The following is a 22,477-nucleotide window of genomic DNA, read 5'->3' on the forward strand; positions in this document are numbered from 1 at the left end:
GAGGACCCCGGCGGAGACGCGGGGGCCGTGCGTCTCGTCTCATGCGGTCCGTGGATCACCTGACCTTTGACCCCAATCCGACGAGCTGCTCGTCGAACGAATGAACTGATTATGCATTCGTTTCCGATTCATTTAAAAAAGTCACCATGAAGAATCCTTCTAATTAAACGTCTGTGTTTTTTGCCGGGACCTGAGACATGCAGGTTCGTGTAAGGAACCGTGTAAGGAACCATTCCGTTATTATTTTTTGCTGTATTATTTATTTATTGGGTCTTGATAAAATCCTGGTCATTTGCATAAATAAAAAAAAGTAAAAAGGCAGGAACTGTGACCAGAGAAACCTGAATAATTATAAGCCCAAACAGACCAGGAAGTACCGTTCTGAATCAAAGTCTTTCTTTCTTTTTCACTATATATACATGGATCATAAAACCAATTACTCCTCCATTATTTACATTAATTACATAACAGTACAAAAACAGGAATTAAAAATAAAGCGAAAGATGTGACAGGCCTCCTGTTTTTGAGATGATGTCATGGGAATCCCCCATGCTTCTCAGGGACCGGAACCCAGCTTCTATAACTTCTTCTGTCTTCCCCCCTCCATTCATGTAGTCTGACACAGCGCTTCAAGTTCTGAAGACGAGTTCTCCCCACGTTCCTTCGGTTGAGTGTTGGTGTTGTCATGGGTTTCCTGGGCGTTTCCTTTATCTGTATGAATGGGGGGGGGATCAGGCAATCAAGCTGAGTCAGACTAAATTCACAGTCATTTCCACCAGTTCTGCAGCTCCAACCTGTTTATTTCATATAGAACAGAGATGAGCAGAAACTCCCCTTACCCGTTTTAAATGACAGACACTTCCTCACTATCAGAACTGGAAAAAAAAAAAACAAGAATAAAGGATAAGCAAAAAAATGACACATTTTGCAAACTAAGCAGTGAATTTCCAGTAAGCGCGCGACATCATCTGGTGCCTGTTCTCTGAAGGGAAGGTCAGTATGTGGGGATTTCTGCCACTGCCACCGCTGGGCCGACCATGTTCTAACACGGGTTCCATTCTGGCGTCACAGCGTTCACACTCACTGGCCTGAATGTCGCCTTTTACTTCACCGTCACTTCAGACAAGCTCAGGTCAAAACTACCACTGCTCAAAAATGAGATCTCCTAGATCGGAATGAATGAGAAATTCTTATTGAATGCTTAGTTCTTTACACAGTTGAACGTGCCGACATCAAAAATCACACAAAAACTATAGATGGAAATCAAATTTATCAACCCAAGAAGGTCTGGATTTGGAGTCCCACTCAAAAATAAAGTGCAAAACCACACGACATGCTGACCCAACTTTGAACAGAAAGAAAGTGAAGTCATTGTCATTGTGATACACAGCACACCATACACTGCACTACGAAATGTGTCCTCTCCTTTTAACCCGTCACCCTTAGTGAGCAGTGGGCAGCCATGACACTGAGTTTTGCTCAGTGGAACCCTGTGGATCAGGATTCGAACCGGCAACCTTCTGATTACGGGGCTGCTTCCTTAACCACTAGGCCACCACTGCCCCAAGTCTGTTTTGATGTAATGTCCTTAAAACTAGTCAAATGGGGCTCAGTAGTGTGTGTGGCCTCCACATCATGGTATGACCTTCCTACAATGCCTGGGCAGGCTCCTGATGAGGTGGAAGGTGGTCTCCTGAGGGATCTCCTCCCAGACCTGGACTAAAGCATGGATGAGAAAGACATGATGAGCATGTGATGTCACATGTGCTCAGTGTGAACCTGTCTTCATCTGTGTAGAGCACAGGGTGCCAGTGGCGAATTTGCCAATCTCTGTGTTCTCTGGCGGATGCCAGACGTGCTGCATGGCGTTGGACTGTAGGCACAACCGCCACCTCTGGACGTTGGGCCCTCATATCAACCTCATGGAGTCTGTTTCTGACCGTTTGAGCAGACACATGCACATTTGTGGCCTATTGGAGGTCATTTTGCAGGGCTCTGGCAGTGCTTCTACGGCCTCCTCCACCTCTCCTGATGTTCTGGCCTGTCTCCTGGTTGCGCCTCAATACTCAGGAGGCTACGCCGACAGACATTGCAAACCTTCCTCGCATTGATGCACCTAAAATCAGGCAAAAGACTCCGAACCATCATGGCCAGGACTGGGAGGCTCAGAAGGAGTTTCTATACCCAGGCCACAAGGATGCCGAAAAAGGACGTGCCACCTCACCTCACGCCCAAACAGTCTGAACGGCCACTGTTTACTGCAATCTGTGACACTGGTTATTGCACAAGGCACTTTAACAGAATACACATCCACTGCCGTCTCATGCTACCACCACAGTGAAAGCACCGCCAGCGTTCAAAAGTGACCAGAACATCAGCCATTTCATATATTTAACGCGGGTTCTGTCCATTTCTTCTGATCATCCTTGAGATGGTTCTACACCTTCATTTGTGTTGGATTATACCTATTGGATGTGATTAGGAAAGCCACGCCCCCGTCTATATACGACCTTACAGCTCACAGTGCACGTCAGAGCAAACGAGAATCGAGGAGCTGCCTGAAGAGCTCAGAGAGGATCCCCAAATCCTGCTGTGAAAGACCTGTTGCCTCCTTCCCAAAAAGACTCATCAGCGTATTAGTTAAAAAAGGTGCTTCTACTAAGTGCTTAGCAAAGGCTCCGTGATATTTCAGTTTTTCTTTGTTAATAAATCTGCAAAAATCTGCCAACATGGGGTAGTGGTGGCCTAGCGTTTAAGGAAGCGGCCACGTAACCAGAAGGTTGCCGGTTCGAATACCGAGCCGCCACCGAGGTGCTGTTCTGCAGTGTTTCACAACGACAATCACTTCACTTCATTTCCATGAAATGAGGAAAAAAAAAAAAAATTTAACGATTTTAGCAAATGGCTGCAATATAACAAAAAGTACAAAGAGTACTTTCCGTACCCACTGTATGTATTTATATATATTATATGTAAGCAGGAGGCATGTTTTTTTGATCAGGCTCCAGGAACCAGATGATCTCGCGTCAGGTGTTCAGTCTGAACAGGATACAGCATTTAATGAAGTGGAGCGAGTGCGTTTTAAGTGTGTATCTCACAGCAAACGACAGCCAGGACTATGAGAACGGCCACAGCCACAGCGGGCAGCGCTGCACTCGAGTTTGGTGGGCTGGTGGGAACCACCGGCTCTACTGAAGCAACACATGAAGAATCAAATTAATGTTAGACCTCCTCAAGCATTTTTAAATTTACAGCATTTTCCAGACAGCCTTGTCCAGAGTGGTTACAGGGACGGTCCCCCTGGAGACACGCGGGGTTGAGTGTCTTGCTCAGGGTCACAGTGGTAGTAAGTGGGGTTTGTGGCGAATGTCTTACCCACTAGGCTACTACCACCCTTTTCATGTATTTTTTTTTTTTTTTTACTTATTTATTTCTTTTATCCTTTTTTCAATTTATTCATTTTTGATTAGTGCAGCACAAATGTGATTTCAGATTCTTCAGTACAGCTTTTCACTTCCTGGCTGTACAAAGTTGATTGGCCAGGATTAGGTGGTAGTTGTCTTGTGAGTTAGATGCCAGAAGACCTCAAAGTCCCAGTTTCGGACCCCAGGTGCTACCACTGTGTCCCTGAGCAAGACACGTCACCCTGATGGTCTCCAGCTATTATACATATTTATATATACATTTGTGTGTGTGTGTGTGTGTGTGTGTGTATATATATATATATATATACATACACACACACACACACACACACACAGTGCAGTTAACATTTACAGCATTTATTTATATATGTTTGCATAAATACCTTCTACCAGCAGCGTGGTTCTGTTGACTTCTCTGATGTCATGAATGCTTCCACATAAACACCGGAATGTGGTGAAGTTGTCGCTCACTTTCACCGGGTTTATCTGCAGAGAGAAGTTTCCGGTGGGCAGTTCCTCTGGGAACAGGGTGGTCCTGTTGACGTATGAATGGTGTTGGTGTTCATATTCCTCTCGGCCTCTGTTGAACATGTGGACCACCTTGTCCTCACTCGTCTGCCAGTAGACCAGAGTGGCCTCCAGGCGGGGCTGAGGAGCTGGGAGATGACACGGTAGGACTGCCGGCTGACCCTGGGTCACCTTCTCCATGGCTGGTGTGCTCAGGCTCACCAGCCCTGTGAACGTCAACGTGCAAACCGTCGGTCAAAGTCTGGTCCCATATACATTTACGGTATTCATCAGGCGTCTAACAATCAGTTTGGAAGTGGTGGCCTAGTTGTTAAGGAAGCGAGCCTGTAATCAGAAGGTTGCCGGTTCGAATCACGATCTGCCAAGGTGCCACTGAGCAAAGCACCGTCCCCACACGCTGCTCAGCGGGCGCCTGTCATGGCTGCCCACTGCTCACCAAGTGTGATGGGTTAAATGCAGAGGACAAATTTCACTGTGAGCACCGTGTGCATGTCAACATGGCGGATTTCTAACCAGAACTCCTCTCATTTTAGTGTCCGTACATGAGTTGTGGACTGAAACCTCGCTGGTTCTCGGCGGTAGAACCGTACAGACGTTTTCCCGTAGCACTTCCTTTAAAAAAAGGAGAAATGAGACACACACACACACACACGCACACACACACACACTCCAAACAATCTAAATCTGACCATGTTGTCTTCTGTCTCTTTTCTCATTTTCATGACACACATTGCTTCCACTTTCAATATGATCGAACCACGCAGAAAACCCTCCAATGTGGTCATGCCTGGAAAACGTCCATTCGCCAGGTTTCATCCGCTTTTGCGTGTAAAGCCACGGAACCTTTTATTGGAAGCGTTTACACAAATATTTCCCCAGAACCTGACGCTGCGTGGGAAGCGTCTGACTGCTGACACTTTTCAGCCAAAATTACATATTTCCATAGCATTCAGCGATTATTATTGTAGAATTATCATGCACCCTTATCCAGGGCGACTTACAGTCAGTAGTTACAGGGACAGTCCCCCCCTGGAGACACTCAGGGTTAAGTGTCCTGCTCAGGGACACGATGGTAGTAAGTGGGGTTTGAACCTGGGTCTTCTGGTTCGTAGGCGAGTGTGTTACCCCACTAGGCTACTACCACCCACTGTCTACCTTTTCTTACCTTCTCTGATGTCAGTAAGTAAAAGAGAAAAGTTCAAATAATGGCTTTGATTTATCTGTAATGAGGAAATGCATTAAAGAGGTAAAGGTAGTGAAGCAGAGCAATAAATTGCCTGCTTCATGTGTTCAGAAATCAGATTTATGGAAAATTCTCTTGATTTGAAACATGAAACCAGGATTGACTGCATTGATGCTTGTGTCTGTGGAGAGCGATACGGGAATATGACACGTTCCTGAAATGTAGGGGGAATTATTTAAATATAAATGAAGCGTGCCGAAGCAGAGTAACTCACGCCCAGGCATGTTTGTACAGATTGTGCCAAAACTGTTCATACAAACCACAGCCTTAAACAGAAAAAAGCACTTCACAGTGAGTGCAGATTTAATGCAGAACTCACCTGAAGACAGCAAGATGCAAAACAGCAGCGAGTCCTTCCAGCGTCTGAAATTATCCTGGGGAGGAGGTTTGTAATCCATCACCACCAAAAACAAACCAGCACAACCTCTCAACACCTCCCGGCAAACAGACGAGCTCTGGAGCATAGAGGAGGGGCGGACGATAGATTACTTCCTCATGTGCCCTTATGTGGAACTCCGCCCCCCTTCTCAAACCACATGGGAGAAAAAAAAAACTGTGCACCCAAGTAAATAAGAAGTATGTTCCAGTACAATTAATTCAATGTAATTCAATGTACTCTGAATGATAACACTGAAATGTGCTAAATATACAGTAAAGGCCAGAAGTTTGGAGACACCTTCTCATTCAACGTGTTTTCTTTATTTTCATGACCATTTACGTTGGTAGATTCTCACTGAAGGCATCAAAACTATGAATGAACACATGTGGAGTTACGTACTTAACAAAAAGTGGAGACCTGACCTCCACAGTCACCGGACCTGAACCCAATCCAGATGGTTTGGGGTGAGCTGGACCAACAAGTGCTAAACACCTCTGGGAACTCCTTCAAGACTGTTGGAGAAGCATTTCAGGTGACGACCTCTTGAAGCTCATCGAGAGAAGATGTGTCCAAATATTTGGCCTGTACTGTATATCATTAATTAAACTAAAGATGCATTTAAGGACAGCTAAGTGTACACAACTGTACTATTTTGAGACACTAAATTTCACTTAAATATTTTTAAGTACAACTTCTCAAAATACTCTTAAATGATACTTGATGAGAACTTGCAATTTCTTTATATCCTCCTTTCATATATATATATGTAAGCGCTCTTATTATTCGATCAGTGGGGGAAGTGGTGGCCTAGCCTAGGACACGGCCCCTTAATCAGAAGGAGGTCACCAAAAGAAACAGTCCTCTGCCCAACAATTAAAGCTCCAGCGAAACACGAACACACCAACCGGTAAAAACAAAGCATGTGTCATACTAAAGGATTACGGAGACTGAAATGTACTCGAAATTGTGGTGGAGGATTTTTCTGAAGATTCGATCAATAAACCCAAGCAGCAGAAAACCATGGTAGACAGTTCTCTTTATTGCAATACGCAAAAAAGAACAAAAAAAAACAGACAACAGCCAGCCACTCGACAGATGGGTTTCCTTAGCCCCTCCGAACCTTCCTTCTTATACATTTCTCTTCATAAAAAACACCCAGAAGGCCCAGAAGACTGAGGTTTTGTGTGCGTGTCCCTGTCTCAATAATGTGTTCGACTGTCTTATCTAATGTTTTTTCTGCAATTGCGGTTGGTTACGATGTATCAGAGGCTGGTTTAAACCCCCAAAATTCCAGCTCAGGGAGACATGATGTCTCCTCTGTGTGCATCTCTGTGTGTGTTTGTGTGTTTACGCATATCAATTCATATTACATTTCTATGACTTCAGTTTACAAATAAGTTGAAAAAAAAATAAGTGCATAATGCTTACAATGTTGCACAAGTCTCCAACAAACATCTTATTCTTTTGTGTTTCTTCATGCACACACAGACAGTTAAAAAACAAAATTTACGTGTGCAAGTTTAGTAAATGTAATCGCACACCTGTCATCATAATTCATAGCCTGGCTGCTGAGGCCTGGCCAGTAAACAGTTCTTAAGCATTACTAAACAGTATTAAGCATTGAGGGTGGTAGTTGCCTAGTGGGTAACACACTCGCCTATGAACCAGAAGACAAAGGTTTAAACACCACTTAATACAATTGTGTCCCTGAGCAATACAATTAACCCTACATTGCTCCGGGGGGGTGGGGGGAGTGGGGTGGACTTTCCCTAAATATCTCCAGGGGGGACTGTCCCTGTAACTACTGATATTTAGTCGCTCTGGATAAGGGCGTCTGGTAAATGCTGTAAATGTAAATGTAATGTAAAAGCACCCAGCTTGTGATAGTCGGGCATATCACTCCTCCCCATAATTTATTAGGCCTTGGCTGGGCCTTGCTGGCCTTATCTCATTTCTTCTCATACCTCCCCAACCTTGGTTGGCCTTCGACATCTAGGGGGTGTTCTCTAGGTGTGCATGTGAGCGTATGATCTCATCAAAAGGGCCTATAAAGTGGAGGGTCATGCTCGGGTGGAGGGTCATGGTCTGTGCCCGTTGCAAAGGCCCACAAACATACAATGTGATTGAAAATATACCATAAAATTAAGGCATGCTTAAGGTTTTTAGGCAAAAATAAATTAAGCACAAAATATTGCACTATAAATTCACTTCATAATGTTAAGGAACCCTTCAAAATTCCATTACATGTGTTTTTTTTAATGTGTACATTTTTTCAGCATGCCAAGTCTTTTAATTACTAGTAAAATAAAGTTATGCTGTATTTGATCATATAAATTTAACACAAAATAATCTCATGACATCTTAAGTTCAAATCCTTTTAGCATTTTGCATTTCATGAACGGGTCTTCCTTTTTGTCCAATGGCATTGCGTAATTCCCGGTACTCGGCGGTGTCCCGCCTCAGGTGCTGGTCTTCATTCAGCCATTGTAAAATCCCATCTCGTTGATTTTGGTTGATGATGCCCATGGTGCAGTAATTCCGCGTGATTTGTTGGAACCCCATTTTGTAGTAGTCGTTGGGATTTAGCTGGATACCTGATCTTGGCGAGTGTCTTTTTCCTGGAAATTACAGCAAGCGTGAGGTTTCGTTAGTTCAATATTTAGAGAAAGTGGTGGTAAATGGACATTTTTAGAGACTATCACGCACCTGCATCAGCTCTGAGTTGTTGCGAAGACTCTGGATGAGCCGCCAAGAAGGACAACTTAATCATTTTTTCGCCATTCCCTTCAACAAGACTTTTACCGACCAGGTCCCTAGAGGAATAAAAAAAATTGATATTTGGAGAAGATGCATTTCAGCTGGGCTCGTCGGGTCTGCAGGCAGGCCTACCTTATTTGCTGAGACTCCTGGCTGTTGTATGTTGTAAGGGCTTGCTTGTGATGCTCAGTGAGGACCTCCATGCACAGGAGGTGTCTTCCATTGTTATCGGATTTGCTCCTCTCCAGCAGTGCATGGATCTCTGGATGATTCTTCTTCAGTTGCTTGGCCAGGTGAGGGTTGTCTTCAATCATCTTTCTAGCCCTCTTATAGGTGTCTTTGGCTGGTATGTGGTCTGCATTCACTTCATTTTTGTTGCATTTCCGAGCACTTATCAGGCTTAGAAAAATAAAACCATGAATTATGATTAGATTCAAAATTAGTTAGATTCAAATCAGACAGTGAATGATTGCAAATGAATTCTTACTCGTTGTAATTTGCAACAAGTCCGAGTCGGTACGTCTTAATAGTTGACCCTTCTGGTAAATTGGTATTACTATTAAGGTTTTCAAGGTATTCCTTCAGAGCCTGGTCTCTGCTCTTCTTGTCTCCCCCAGTGATGGTGTACTTTCCAGGCTGTGCAAAGAAGACCTCATAGCCTTTTTGGAGTTTCAGCATTGGTGCATATTGTGGTAGCTTCTGTTGAACCTGCAAAGGGAATTTCCACCATCAGTTGAGAGTAAATAAGCCTGGGAGGTGAATGCAGAGGTGTTGGAAAATGTATATAAATTATCATGCATTTACCTTTTTGACATATATCTCACATGTATAAGACTGTATTAATCTTTGGAATATGCAAACTATGTGACCGTGACTTGATAAGAGGAGGCCTTCAACTGCTGAGAAGCAAGATGCCAGCGAGCATGACCTTGCGATGGAGCGTCTATGAAGAAACAAGTCTACGTGCAAGAATTATCAGCATGTGATCCTATGGATGTACTCCTAATGTACTGCCCTGTACTGAATAAATAGACAGGATGCGATTGAGACCGCAGAGCTGTTGGAGGCATGATGTAATGCGCGTCTCTGATCGCTCTCCTTGCAAGTAAAAAGAACTCAAATGCTTTGTGTCTTTCTTCTCTAGTTAATAAATGTTGGAACGACATATAACTCTAACAAGAGGGTTATGTCAAGAAGGGCATCCAGGCATGAGATGGCATTAAGTTGGAAATGCCACGGTGGCAGCTCAGACTTACCTCATTTTTGACATGAGTGCGAAGCCTGCGTGCTTCCTCGTGGAGGTCCTGAGTCTGACCTCTGCTTGTTGCCTGCACGATGGCGTGGTACAAACAGTTCTGGCCTTTCGAATCCACGCGGACCACTCTGCCGTCAGGTCGCAGAATGTCAAAATGGCCAGTGTAGGGGTTCTCTTCACCTCGGATTCTTTTTGACAGAACTGTGAGGACGTCCTCTTTTCTAGGAACGGGAATTTAAACATTTAACTTATATGGGGAAAAAAACGTTCATAGCAAACAGAATCATAAACACACGAAAAAAGTGGCCCCCACTTTTGCATCTCTCTCTCTTTGGTCAGTCGGAGTGTTATCTCCCCAGCTGATTCATCTGTTCCTCTGTAGCGCTCTTCAGAGAGAATCTTTCCGTCTTTGTCCGTCACAATGATTCGGATCCCTTTGCCCTCAAGCAAGCTGCTTCTGGTGAGCACATGAAGGTCTAGGACTGTCGCTGGTTTGCCCGAGTCGCCAAGCCCCTCTGCATACTGCATCAGCACCGCTTGCTCGGCTCTGGACTGAGGCTCCTCTGCTTTGCCGCTGGCCTTCTTCATTTTGTAATTGTGCCTCTGGTCGTCAAAAAAACGCTGGGTTTTGTATCTGCCCATTACGTTAGAGACACAGGTCCCAATCCTTCTGCTGGTTATTTTAGACACCTCCCGTGATGCAAGGTCACCCAAATGGGCTGAGCAGGCATCAACGAACGATTCACTCACACTTTCAGCAATCGAGTTGAGGAGTTTAATTTTGAGCCTTTTCACATCCTGTAATTTGTGTCTTCCATCCTCATCATACCTCTCCTGTAACAAATAATTTACGTTCTTCAAAAATCCCGGGATGAACTTCGTTTTGATCACTTCCTCAGTGGGAATGGAATCCATGATTTGCTTGAAGGTCACGATATACTGAGATGCATTTAAAATGTGCCCAGCAGCTCTGCCCACACCAGACATTCTGTGCTTCTCTAGGAACCCTGATGCTTTACTGCACACCTCTGACAGTCGGTCAAGAACTTTTCTGACTGTGGTGCAGTCCATCATGAGGTCAGGGACAACCTGCCTAGTCATATCCTCCACTGCTCTTTCCATTTTGTCTTCACACAGCCAATCAATCTTAAAGTCACTGTCCTCCACCTGCAAAGCAGATTTTGGGACCCCTTGGCAGATATAGTGGGTGAGGGCTACGTCCAGCTCTCTGTTGTTTTTGACCATGGAAAAGACCTTCTGTTTAAACTGATCTTGTAGAATTCTTTTAAATAAAGCCTGCAGTCCTCGGTCAGCTGCATAGTTGAATACAGCGAGTGCAGTTTGCTTCCCAACCTCCTGTATGGCGTATTTACCTGCTTGCTTCGCGACCTGCTTCACAGCCATGAAAGACAGACTTTTGGTGCCTGCTGCGATATTTTTCACACCTTGGACTGATTTCTTGAGCATGCCGAAGCCACCACTAAGAAGGAACAAGCCGATGCTGATGCTTTTGGAAATCGCCCACTCTGCCCAATCAAAGCCGCCCTGTATCATGCCTCTTACCCCACTAATCATGTCAGACACGCCCTCGCAAATCAAGTTGAGGCCGATGTGGCTCGCAGAACCGTACGAAACGGCGCAAACAAGAATTCCAGCGCAGACCTGTAGAACACCAAGAGAAAAGCACACAAGCGCATCTACGGAAAACTTGGGCTTCTTTTTGACGTCAAACACGATCCCAAGGCCGTATTCATAGAGTGACATGAGCTCATTGGTTGTTATATGGTCCGTCACTTTTGCGAGACTGTATACGGAAGTGTCCTCTGTTAAAGCATCGTCCCCTGCACTTTTGATATGGTCAAGTTTCTTGATTGCGCTGTTGATGGAATCCTTCCAGGACTTAAATATATTGATCCTGGCCTGCAGTTGCAGCTGAAAGTTGCTGCATTTGTGGTGGGGCTGGAAGTCGCTCGTCACGGCCATGTTGCCGAAAAACAGAGTGTTGGTCGCTTCAGCAAGAAACACATCCACCAACTTGTTTGCCTTTTCGAGCAGCTGCATGGCTTCAGAGATGTATCCATTTCTGCCCAGGTTTATTGTGACAAATGCTTGGTTATAAAGTGCAACAGCGCTGTAGAAATGGTCACACTTGGCAGCAGATTGCCAAAACGATTTTGCCCCATAGTCCAGGTCCGTTTTCTTACGACAGTGCAGATCAGTTCTGCCCATTGCCTGTTTAATGTGGTCATAGAGGTTTTGGCTTTTGCCCTGAAGGAGCATATGGCTTGCCTTCTGCAACTCCATGCTGAGGTCTTCCACCAGACCATGACCGTTGGAGTGCTCCCTGATTTGCTCCTCGTGAAGGATAAGCCACATGGCCCATGACTCTTTCAATGCGTTGATTGCAGGACGGTAATCAAATTTATTGAAATTACCTCTAAAACACTTGGGGATATCCTGCAGTTTCAGGCCTTTATTGTCACGCCTCTCTTCCTCTTTATAGTTCTTCTCAAACTCACTGAGAAATGTGCAAAACACCACAAACAAATTTTCTTTGTCCGCAATCACAAGCAGCTCGTCACTCTCCATGTCCTCTATGCACCTGACTTCATGATGCTCCCTGAGGTCCCTCATGATTTCTATTGGCTGGCCTTGATAAGATGGACAGAGTTGTTCATGGTTGATAATCATCTGCACCATGCCCGGGTCACCTTTTCGGCCTGTTCTCCCAAACACCTGCTTCTCCACACGGCGACTGTTGGGGAAGTAAGTAAGAATCACAAAAAGCCCACCACTCTTATTAGCATCTGAGTGAACATGGATGTCTGTCCCACGTCCACCAAGATTAGTGGCAATGATGACATTTCCTGGACCGAACGTTTGATTCTCAATGTCATGTTTGCCACTAATGGTGTACATGGTAATCGGGTTGGAATGTTCCTTGTTGTCTTGCATTTTGATCTGCAGCTCATTCGCAGTTTTGACATCTTCACAGATTATCAAGACCACTTGCCCCCTGTCGGCTACTTTCCATGCAGTTTCACAAATCTTACCAGTCCAATGAGTGTGGCCTCCATGCACCTGAACTGTGGGCAGTTCAATGACCTTTTTATGACGGTGAGTTGGCACCTCATAGCATTTTGTTTTGTAGTGCCGTTCCAGAAACCGTTTGTCAGCTTGGCCCCCCAATGTTCCAGAGACACCAAATATGCCTTTGGCTTTGAGGTACCTTTTAAAAAAATGGACATTTGACATATAGTTAGTAACATTAGTCAACTGAGAAATGGCAAGTTGGTGTTTCATCTCCAAAAACTGCTGAAGGCCATCCCCCCAACGCTTGTTCTTCTCCAGTATTCCACTCGACTTGAAATCCACAGGAATTAGGACATCATAATAATGGCAATCTTTGTCCTGGTCCTCTCCCTCAGCTGTTGTGTCAATCATATACTCTCTTCCTTGAGTCATTAGTATAGCCCTGAGGGCATTTTCAACAAAAACCGGCAGCTGTTTTTCGACATATTCTTGCAAGAATGCTGGGACCACAATGAAGTTCTTAGCAGCCTCCAAGGAATCTGGAGACAGCTTTGAAGAGATTTTAATTTTGGTCTTTAGTTTATTAACGGCTGATGTAATTAGATCTTCTTCAGTCATGATTTCACATGCACATCCATTTTCCAGAAGGAGAAGTTTACCTGTGACACTTTGCTCAGTTTGCATTTTGCATGGTTTGGCTTTGTTTTCCTCAACAAGAAAACATTCAACTTTCACTGATTTTGTTCTCTCAAGTTCAGTCACTAGTTTAAATTGTTCATTTGGTCCAATTTTGCTCATGATTTCTTCAATGACCTTCCACTGCGCACTCTGAAAGTCCTCATTTGCATGTTCTTCTTGCTCATCACATTCAGCTTGCTTTAGTCTTTCAAGATCTTCTTTAGAACATATCCCAGGCTTCACACCTAACTTCAGAATGTCAAAGGCTGAAAACTCTGCAGATTTTGAGACTTCTACCATTGACATTAGAGTCTGATGAAAGTGCTGTGGCCTTGTGGTCCAGTGGACCTCCCCTGAATGAAACATTTCAATGGGTCGACATGAAGACATTATGGCCCAGATGCCAGCAAGGACTTGCTCAACATGCCTCAAAGAGCTAGATTGGTGAGACAAGAACGTTATCTGAACGCCATTGTCTAATGTCATGTAATCCACTTCATCTACGATAACCAAATCAAATGTCCTGTTCCCCCGAGTAGTCTCTCTCTCAAACTCCTGTTTTAGTGCATCAGCTGCAAAAGTACACACCGTCCCATAAACTATGTCTTTGCTGTATGCTTCTTCAACCACCTTCTCTGGAGAGCTCCCCTTTTTCATTGTGGGAGGCACAACCGACGAGGTCAGACCAAACATGGCATATAATTTTTGCCACTGCTCTTGATCCCGGATGGCAAGAACTGGGGAGCTTGTCACAATGTCCACTTTTGTGCCTCGGATGGCCTGGATGGCAGCAAACATTGCTAAGATGCAGGTCTTCCCCTCACCTGTACCAATTTCAAGGAGGCAACCTTTCCCACCAGTCAACTGCGGGAGCAGGAGCAAACTTAATGATGCGAGCTGCGTGAGTCTTGGAAGGTAGCCATGTACTTTTTTTTTCGTCTTTGTAGTAAATGCTGTGCAATCTCGAACGGCTAGGCACATCCAGATTAGGATCTCCTTGAGGACATCAATGTTAGGATTAGAAAGGTCAAGTGAACAAATGTTACATTTCAGTTGCAGCAATTTTTTCTGGCTAAAGTCAGTATCAACGCAGGTAGGCAGAGTCTCCTCAATATAGTGTAAGACATCGTCCAGCAGTTCCAGAGTTTCCTCTGGATAGTCAGCTTGACCCATTTCAGCCAGAAGAGTGTTAGCATCTTTGTCCTGGGCACATTCAGCTAGAGACTGTAGGTATTTTACGGGATCCCGCTTATCTAGAGCAGAAATTGCAACAAGGCAGCTTAGCCTGTATGTCTGCACCATTTGCAGGATTTCTCTGATCTTGCGGTTGTGGGCACTTGCACCAGCCTTATTAATGAAGAGCATGATTTCAGATGGTGTCCAGGTGTTATTGAACAACATTTGATTCAGGATTTCCTTGCTTGATGCATCTGCTAAAAAGTCAACAACACTCAGTAGAACATTAGCGGCTAAAGTGGGATGTGTAGCATACAGCATTTCAATCAGATTTAAGAGAAAGACATTCTTCTGGTCCTGTCCACATGAGAAGAGATCTTCAATGTCACCTTCAACAGAGAGCTGGACCAGTGCTTCAAGAACAATTACCCTTTCAGTAAGGGACAGGTCGGCATAGCCAATTGCTTTGTCTAAAGTAAACAGCTGACAAGGTAGGTCATGTGATCCAAAAAACTGGAGAACCATTTCATTATGAAGAGTCTTTATCCTGTCCTCAAGATTGCAATGCTGCATTGTCTCATCTTCAGTTATCTGGTTTTCTACCAAAATGGCTTTGAATTTGCACTCCACATCTTGAACCTACAAAAAAAACAAAATTCCGCAGCTTTAGAACAGCAGTTCTGTCTTAAAAAGATACATTTCTGCATGCAAAAGCATTAACAAATATGAACTATAAAACCCTACCTCAACATTTTCCATTGTAATTGCATCGCACTTCATGACTTGCTGCAGTTCTTGTATGGGATTGTGATAAAGTTGTTGGGCACTTAAGTTCTGTTCAAATGTTTCATGTGCTTGGGACAGCTTCCTCCAGGAATCTTCATTCTCCTTTTTTATTTTGTTCTTTATGAGTTCCAACTGTAGTTGTTCTTTTTCTCTGCGTAGCTGTTCCAAACGTTCTCGCATCAGACGTTTAAATTCCTCACGCTGTTGTTGTTCTCTTTCCAATTGCTCAAACTCTCTTCTTGCCTTTTCCTGTTGTGCCCATTCTCTTTTTGCTTTTTCCTGTTGTTCTCGCTCTCTTTGTTCCTTTTCTCGTTGTTCTCGCTCTCTCCATTCCTTTTCCTGTTGTTCCCGCTCTCTTCTTTCTCTTTGTTTTTGTTCCCACGCTCTTCTTGCCTTTTCCTGTTGTTCTCGCTCTCTTTGTTCCTTTTCTCGTTGTTCTCGCTCTCTCCATTCCTTTTCCTGTTGTTCCCGCTCTCTTCTTTCTCTTTGTTTTTGTTCCCACGCTCTTCTTGCCTTTTCCTGTTGTTCCCGCTCTCTTCTTTCTCTTTGTTGTTGTTCCCATTCTCTTCTTGCCTTTTCCTGTTGTTCCCGCTCTCTTCTTTCTCTTTGTTGTTGTTCCCATTCTCTTCTTGCCTTTTCCTGTTGTTCCCGCTCTCTTCTTTCTCTTTGTTGTTGTTCCCACGCTCTTCTTGCTTTTTCCTGTTGTTCCCGCTCTCTTCTTTCTCTTTGTTGTTGTTCCCATTCTCTTCTTGCTTTTTCCTGTTGTTCACGCTCTCTTCGTTCCTTTTCCTGTTGTTCACGCTCCCTTTGTTCCTTTTCCCGCTGTTCACGCTCTCTTCGTTCCTTTTGCCTTTCTTGCTCTTCTTGCCTTCGGTCATCTTCAATTTTACCTAAAGAATTTATCAAAGTTAAGTCAAGATGTTTATTACATTTCTCTGTGCAATGAAAATTTTGCTTTGCGGTCCACATACAAATGACGAGTTAGGTTAAGAGTTTGATGTAAATAAATTGGATGTAAGGGTGTGTGCAGAGAAAACAAGAGTTTAAATATATCCATAATAAAAAATAATAATAATGATGTGTTTATTAATACCTCGTATTGATTTTAAATTATTTGCTGGGAAGTCCCAAATTTGCTCGACCCTCCCAATCCTCCATGCTTCCTCGAAAATAGATACACTGTTTTCTCTAGTGTACATTTTAGTTGATTAATTCAGCTAGATATATGCAAAGAACGTGTGTGTCTCTGAAGGTATCTGCTGCGTTATCTGGTACCAAACAGTCAGGGGCAGGACCTTAAAGTTCAAATATTTGGCTGATTCTTCCAACCCTTCCAACAGATAACATGGAGAAATAGGGTATGGACATTGAGGCTGTGGAGAGCTACAGGTACAGGTACAGCTACAGGCATCCTCTCAGACATATCGGCATGGATGTCTGAGTGACACCTCCAACTCAACCTATCCAAAACCGAGATTCTGATCTTTCCGGGCAACAATTCCCCTCAGCAAAACCTTTCAATTCAAATTGGATCGCTACTATTAACACCCACGGCATCTGCAAAAAGCCTTGGAGTTTGGATAGATGACAAACTGAGTCTGAACCATCATGTTGCTGCGATCTCCAGATCCTGCAGGTTCACTCTCTACAACATTCGCAAGATTCGGCCTTTTCTCTCACAACAGGCTACGCAGCTCCTCGTCCAGGCAATGGTCATCTCCAAACTCGACTACTGTAACTCTCTCCTGGCTGGAGCCTCTGCAGTCACCATAAAACCACTCCAGATGATCCAAAATATGGCAGCCCGTCTCATTTTCAAACAGCCAAAATACACCCATGTTACACCTCTTCTCCCTCCACCTCCCTCCACTGGCTCCCGGTAGCTGCTCGCATTGAGTTCAAATCCTTGATGCTGCCTACAGGGCTGTAAATGGAACTGCGCCCTCCTACATCAACACACTACTACCTAGCTACACTCCTGCACGCTCTCTCAGATCGGCAAACGAAAGGAGACTAAAAATTCCTTCTTCACGGGGTCTCCGATTCCAATCATGTCTGTTCTCCGTTGTTGTCCCTGGCTGGTGGAACAACCTGCCCTCCTCCACACGACTAGCCGAGACTATCACCACTTTTAAGAAGCAGGTGAAAACCCTCTTGTTCAAAAAGTATTACAGACAAATCTAACACTTACACACGCACATGCGTACACATTGCACAAACAATACAAAAATGTATAATGTATAATACATTATAATTTTTCTTCGTCTAGCACCTAACAATCTCTGAGCATGCTCTTCACTGATAAGTCTGAGCCTTATCAGGGCTCTTAGTTTGTAAACTCAATATTCTATAGAAATCGAACGAGAATTGCTGGTGTCTTCCTATTGTAAGTCGCTTTGGATAAAAGCGTCTGCTAAATAAAGTAAAGTAAAAGTAAAGTAAAGGCACTTTGGTGTTCATCTGAACAACACAAATGAACTCTTCTAAAAATGTCTTTTGGAGTACTTTCCTGAAGACTTTTTATGACTCTGTAGTGGCATCAGCCATCTTTTTAAGGTGTGGTTTGCTGGGGCAACAGCATTTCTTCTGGGGAAAGGACGAGACTGAACAGGCTGATCTGGAGGGCCAGCTCTGTTCCAGGATGCCCTCTGGACCCACTGGAGGTGGTGAGTGACAGGAGAATGGTGGCTAAGCTGTCATCCCTGTTGGACAACATCTCCCACCCCATGCAGGAAAATCTGACAGCACTGAGCAGCTCCTTCAGTGGCAGGCTACTGCACCCACGATGTAGGAAGGAGAGGTTCAGAAGGTCTTTTCTTCCAACCGTTGTCAGACTCTACAACAAAGACCTCACAGTTGGCCACACACACACAGACAAACAAAAGGGTCAAGTGTTGGGGGTATCAACTGTAGGGCTTATCAAAGCCCATTGAGACACTCATCTATGAACCAGAAGACCCAGGTTCAAATCCCACTGACTACCATTGTGTCCCTGAGCAAGACACTTAACCCTAAGTTGCTCCAGGGAGACTGTCCCTGTAACTGCTGATTGTAAGTCGCTCTGGATAAGGGCGTCTGATAAATGCCATAAATGTAAATGTAAATGGTGGATGACCTTCATGCTGCAAGAGCTGCCCGCAGATCATCTGTCCTCATCTTACTTGATCTATCTAAAGTAAAGTGAATGTCACTTGTGATACACAGCAGCACAGCACACAGTGCACACAGTGAAATTTGTCCTCTGCATTTAACCCATCACTCTGAGTGAGCAGTGGGCAGCCATGACAAGGGGAGCAGTGTGTGGGGACGGTGCTTTGCTCAGTGGCACCTCAGTGGCACCTTGGTGGCTTGGGATTCGGCAACCTTCTGATTACGGGGCTGCTTCCTTAACTGCTAGGCCACCACTGCCCCAAAAACTTTCCCTTGACCAGGAATCGAACACGGACCGTGGCGGTGAGAGCACCAAATCCTAACCACTAGACCACCAGGGACCTCACTAGACCACCAGGGACCTACTGCCTTTGACACCATATAATCACGAAATTCTTCTCACCGCACTCTCAGATTTAGGAATTACAGGAAATGTACTAAATTGATTCACCTCTTATCTTCAAGACAGGTCCTTCAAGGTATCATGGTGAGGTGAGACATCTGCCATCTCTAGGTGTCAGGCGTGTAACCACACAGACAATCGTGAGAGATTGGATACGCCCTTGCAGCGTGCGGGATTGACCCAAACGCGGAGAGAACCGCGGGAGGTTGGAAGACACACGCGATTGTTGTTGTAACGCCCGAGCGCTAAAAGCGGAATCCCACCGGGGAAACGGCGTTACGATAAACCGGCCGATAACAGTAGCTCACGAGCTGAAGAGAAGGAACTCACGGTACCGGAGATGGAGAGGACTGGATACGGGAAGCAGGTGAGAGCTCATGGACCATGAATGAAACACGATGTCTGAGCGAGGAGCAGGCGCCAGGACTTCCTGTTTATCTCCTGTCCTAACCAATCCTCGCTCTTCCTCGCAGTCCCCTGACTCGCTCACCTGACACTAGGGTAACCACAGGGGTTCCACAAGGCTCTGTCCTTGGCCCCCTTCTATTCTCAATATACACTCGCTCACTTGGTCACATCATCAAATCCCATGGCTTCTCTTATCACTCCTATGCTGATGACACCAAGCTCTATTTGTCTTTCCCACCAGAAGATACCACTATTGCAACGAAAATTTCGGCCTGAGCGACACCTCCATCTGAACTTATACAAAACTGAGATTCTGATCATTCCGGGCAACAACTCCCCTCAGCAAAACCTCTCAATTCAAATTGGCTCGCTACTGTTAACACCCACGGAGTCTGCAAAAAACCTTGGAGTTTGGATTGACAACAAACTGAGTCTGAACCATCACGTTGCTGTGATCTCCAGATCCTGCAGGTTCACTCTCTACAACATTTGCAAGATTAGGCCTTTTCTTTCATGCAGATCCTCGTCCAGGCAATGGTCATCTCTAAACTTGACTATTGTAACCCTATCCTGGCTGGAGCTTCTGCAGTCACCATCAAACCCCTCCAGATGGTCCAAAATGTGGAAACCCGCCTCATTTTCAACCAGCCGAAACACACCCATGTCATGCCTCTTCTCACCTGGCTACAGGTAGCTGCTCGCATTGAGTTTAAATCCTTGATGCTGCCTACAGGGCTGTAAATGGAAGTGCACCCTCTTATACCAACACACTACTAGCTAATCAGTAAAACTGTATCTTCACACAAAATGTGGATGGGTTTTTCCATCACTCCATTGACAATTTCGTTGTCAAATATAGGACAACTCCAAGTATACTAATGGCTTTGTGTCAGCGTACCTTCCAAGGTCCGGTGGAGTCCATGCCTTGACAGGCCCGTTTTTGGTAGTTGGTTTATAATTGCTGCATGGAACTTTTAGCGACACATTGATCTTCTGCTGCTCATACCAGAATTTAATAAAGGTCCTCCAATCAGTCAATTATTACATATTGGCACACCATTTTAAGGCAAACTGTTTAGTTACTTTTTTTGTGTGGCTTGGTGGGTACAGTTATCAAGGTGGGGTGTGTGCCCAGAACAGAAAACTCATAATTTTTAGAAAATGTGTGATCAGGCTGGCGTAAGTATGCAGTAAATCACAGTGAATCCTGAAGGTGCGATACAGGCCTACATCACAGCAATTGTCTGAAGCGGTTTGCATGTGCTCACCATAATTAGGACAGCTGTGGACGTGATCTTCACTACGCAGCTCAACTCTTGAGCGGTCACTCGTTTCCTTCAAGACAAAACCACCACTGCCGGTCCAGAAACTGGTGTCATTACAATAGAAGTCATCATCTGAATGGTCTTCATATTTCACTCGAAGTGCATGTTTGCCACCGAAGGTGGCTTTTTCTCCTCTTCTTAATCGATTATAGCCCTATAGACCAACATACATACATACATATATATACATACATACATACATACATACATACATACATATATATATATATATATATATATATATATATATATATATATATAAAACTTGGTAAATATTTAAATATAGATACAATATGAATGAAACATATGAATGAAAAGGAAGATTTAAAAAATGCTTACCCCTTCGTCATAGTAATACCAGGTGTAGGGTGTCTGGTTTTGTAGAGAAATTTCTCCACCCATTATTGTATATTCTGAAGATAAACATGAAATATGCCATTTTTGAAAAGCTTTTCACATTTCTGGCTGATAACCTATATCACAGCCTGCAGGTGGCATCAGTCTGCGACCCGGGCCAGAACGCAGCGGCTATGGAGACTGAGTGAGATTGCAAAATGATGGACAGCAGTCATGAAGGCAGACCGATGTCATGCCTTGGTGGACATCGGTGGAATCGGATCGCTTATAAAAAGTCTGACCAGTAGATCCCCAACATGGTTCTCTCCTGGCCCTGCAGACGCCGCATTCACTGTGCTGCTCTGTTGACACCATAGCGCATCATATTACAAGTGGCATGTCAATTCAAAGTATGTTAAAACATTAACTTTGTCACAACAAGACACTTAAAAACACTGAAAATATTTTTCTCCAGTCAAATTACTTTGCATGTAACTTCTAAATATAATATTTATAAAAGTGTGCTTTTCTTATAAATAGGAATACTTTGAATACCTTGCATTACAATAGAACTTGCTAATTGTAAAAATGGATCTTGTTTTGTCCTTAAATTAATGATTTATTTCAGTAAACAGTCATATGTTCTCAATATAAAAATGCTGTTGAGATAATTTAGAAAATTTTATTTCAACTTTAGCATTGGTATAAAACGTTTTTAGTTTGACTTTCACACCAAATACATAGCCTACAATACTATAATGTTGAACAAAATGATACGTCCAAAATATATGGATCAGAATAACCTATTGAAGATACAACAGTTAGCAGTGCCACAAACAGCAACATTTTGGGAGATCAACTATGTCACTTTTTCAGAATGTATCTTTCATTCAAATTGGCCACTCGCAATATGGCGGAAACGTCAGCGTGCGTCATGACGTATTTATCTGTTTCCGGCAGGAGGCTCTCCGCTCCTCGACCAGGTCGCGTCTTCTCGGAGCTGAGAGAAAACCTTCCTCGGGATACTGGACTCTAATCCACGCAGAAACGAGGGGAAGAAGATAGACGGTCGCTCCCTGCCAGACACCAGCTAATACTAAGAAACGAGGAGCCCGCCAAAGACAATGTCCAACATGACTGGGCAACGCCTTGCATTCTGGGTACTGTAGTATTATCACAAAAACAGTAAAACAAAAAAATAACGGTACACTAAAATAAAGATTACAATTAAATAACAAGTTTTAAAAGAACAACAGGAAATTGTCACCGCTAAAGCACTGCTTTGTTTTTGTAGTAGTAATTAAAAAAGCGTGGATCTACTCACTTCTCTGCTCACCGCTCCAGTCGGTGTGACCCTCAGCGCCGCATTCGCGTTTATATGAGGAGAGGGAGTCATGACTCACAGGGGAAAGAATCGAAACCAAAAGTCCAAATTTGCCCGGAAGCGCCCCCCCAGTGAACGCTTGGGTCATGTGTCTGTTTGGATCAAGCTCAATCAGAGCAAAGTGGACAAGTACACGTCCATTAGGATTAATTAATGTACCACATGGAAATTAATAATGTATATTAAACACGTGGTGAACTGTCAGCAGCCA

At 44.1% G+C, this 22,477-nt stretch overlaps 2 protein-coding genes across 3 annotated transcripts; both read right to left on the reverse strand.

Annotated features, from left to right (window-relative positions):
* Nucleotides 1–374: 374 nt before the first annotated feature.
* On the reverse strand, nucleotides 375–5,659 carry LOC114797382 (myelin-oligodendrocyte glycoprotein-like). 2 transcript variants are annotated; one of them, XM_028992322.1, is made up of 5 exons: nucleotides 5,516–5,659; nucleotides 3,809–4,159; nucleotides 3,099–3,188; nucleotides 840–875; nucleotides 375–711 (listed from the first exon to the last, which is right to left on the reverse strand). In XM_028992322.1, the coding sequence occupies exons 1-5, from the start codon at nucleotides 5,592–5,594 to the stop codon at nucleotides 608–610; spliced, it is 660 nt and encodes a 219-aa protein (XP_028848155.1). In that variant the 5' UTR covers nucleotides 5,595–5,659; the 3' UTR covers nucleotides 375–607. The 2 variants fall into 2 exon arrangements, with proteins under 2 accessions (XP_028848155.1, XP_028848154.1); XM_028992321.1 differs by having other exon boundaries at nucleotides 3,099–3,191.
* Nucleotides 5,660–6,743: 1,084 nt separating this feature from the next.
* LOC114797369 (uncharacterized) lies at nucleotides 6,744–22,241 on the reverse strand. Its single transcript, XM_028992277.1, has 10 exons — nucleotides 22,207–22,241; nucleotides 20,886–20,959; nucleotides 20,490–20,700; nucleotides 15,219–16,150; nucleotides 9,901–15,113; nucleotides 9,589–9,808; nucleotides 8,820–9,040; nucleotides 8,465–8,731; nucleotides 8,282–8,388; nucleotides 6,744–8,193 (listed from the first exon to the last, which is right to left on the reverse strand). Exons 2-10 carry the CDS (start codon nucleotides 20,946–20,948, stop codon nucleotides 7,943–7,945), a joined length of 7,485 nt encoding a protein of 2,494 aa, XP_028848110.1. The 5' UTR covers nucleotides 20,949–20,959; nucleotides 22,207–22,241; the 3' UTR covers nucleotides 6,744–7,942.
* Between the last annotated feature and the right edge of the window lie 236 nt (nucleotides 22,242–22,477).

The sequence above is a fragment of the Denticeps clupeoides genome, chromosome 9, assembly GCF_900700375.1.
Source record: "Denticeps clupeoides chromosome 9, fDenClu1.1, whole genome shotgun sequence".
NCBI lineage: Eukaryota > Metazoa > Chordata > Actinopteri > Clupeiformes > Denticipitidae > Denticeps > Denticeps clupeoides.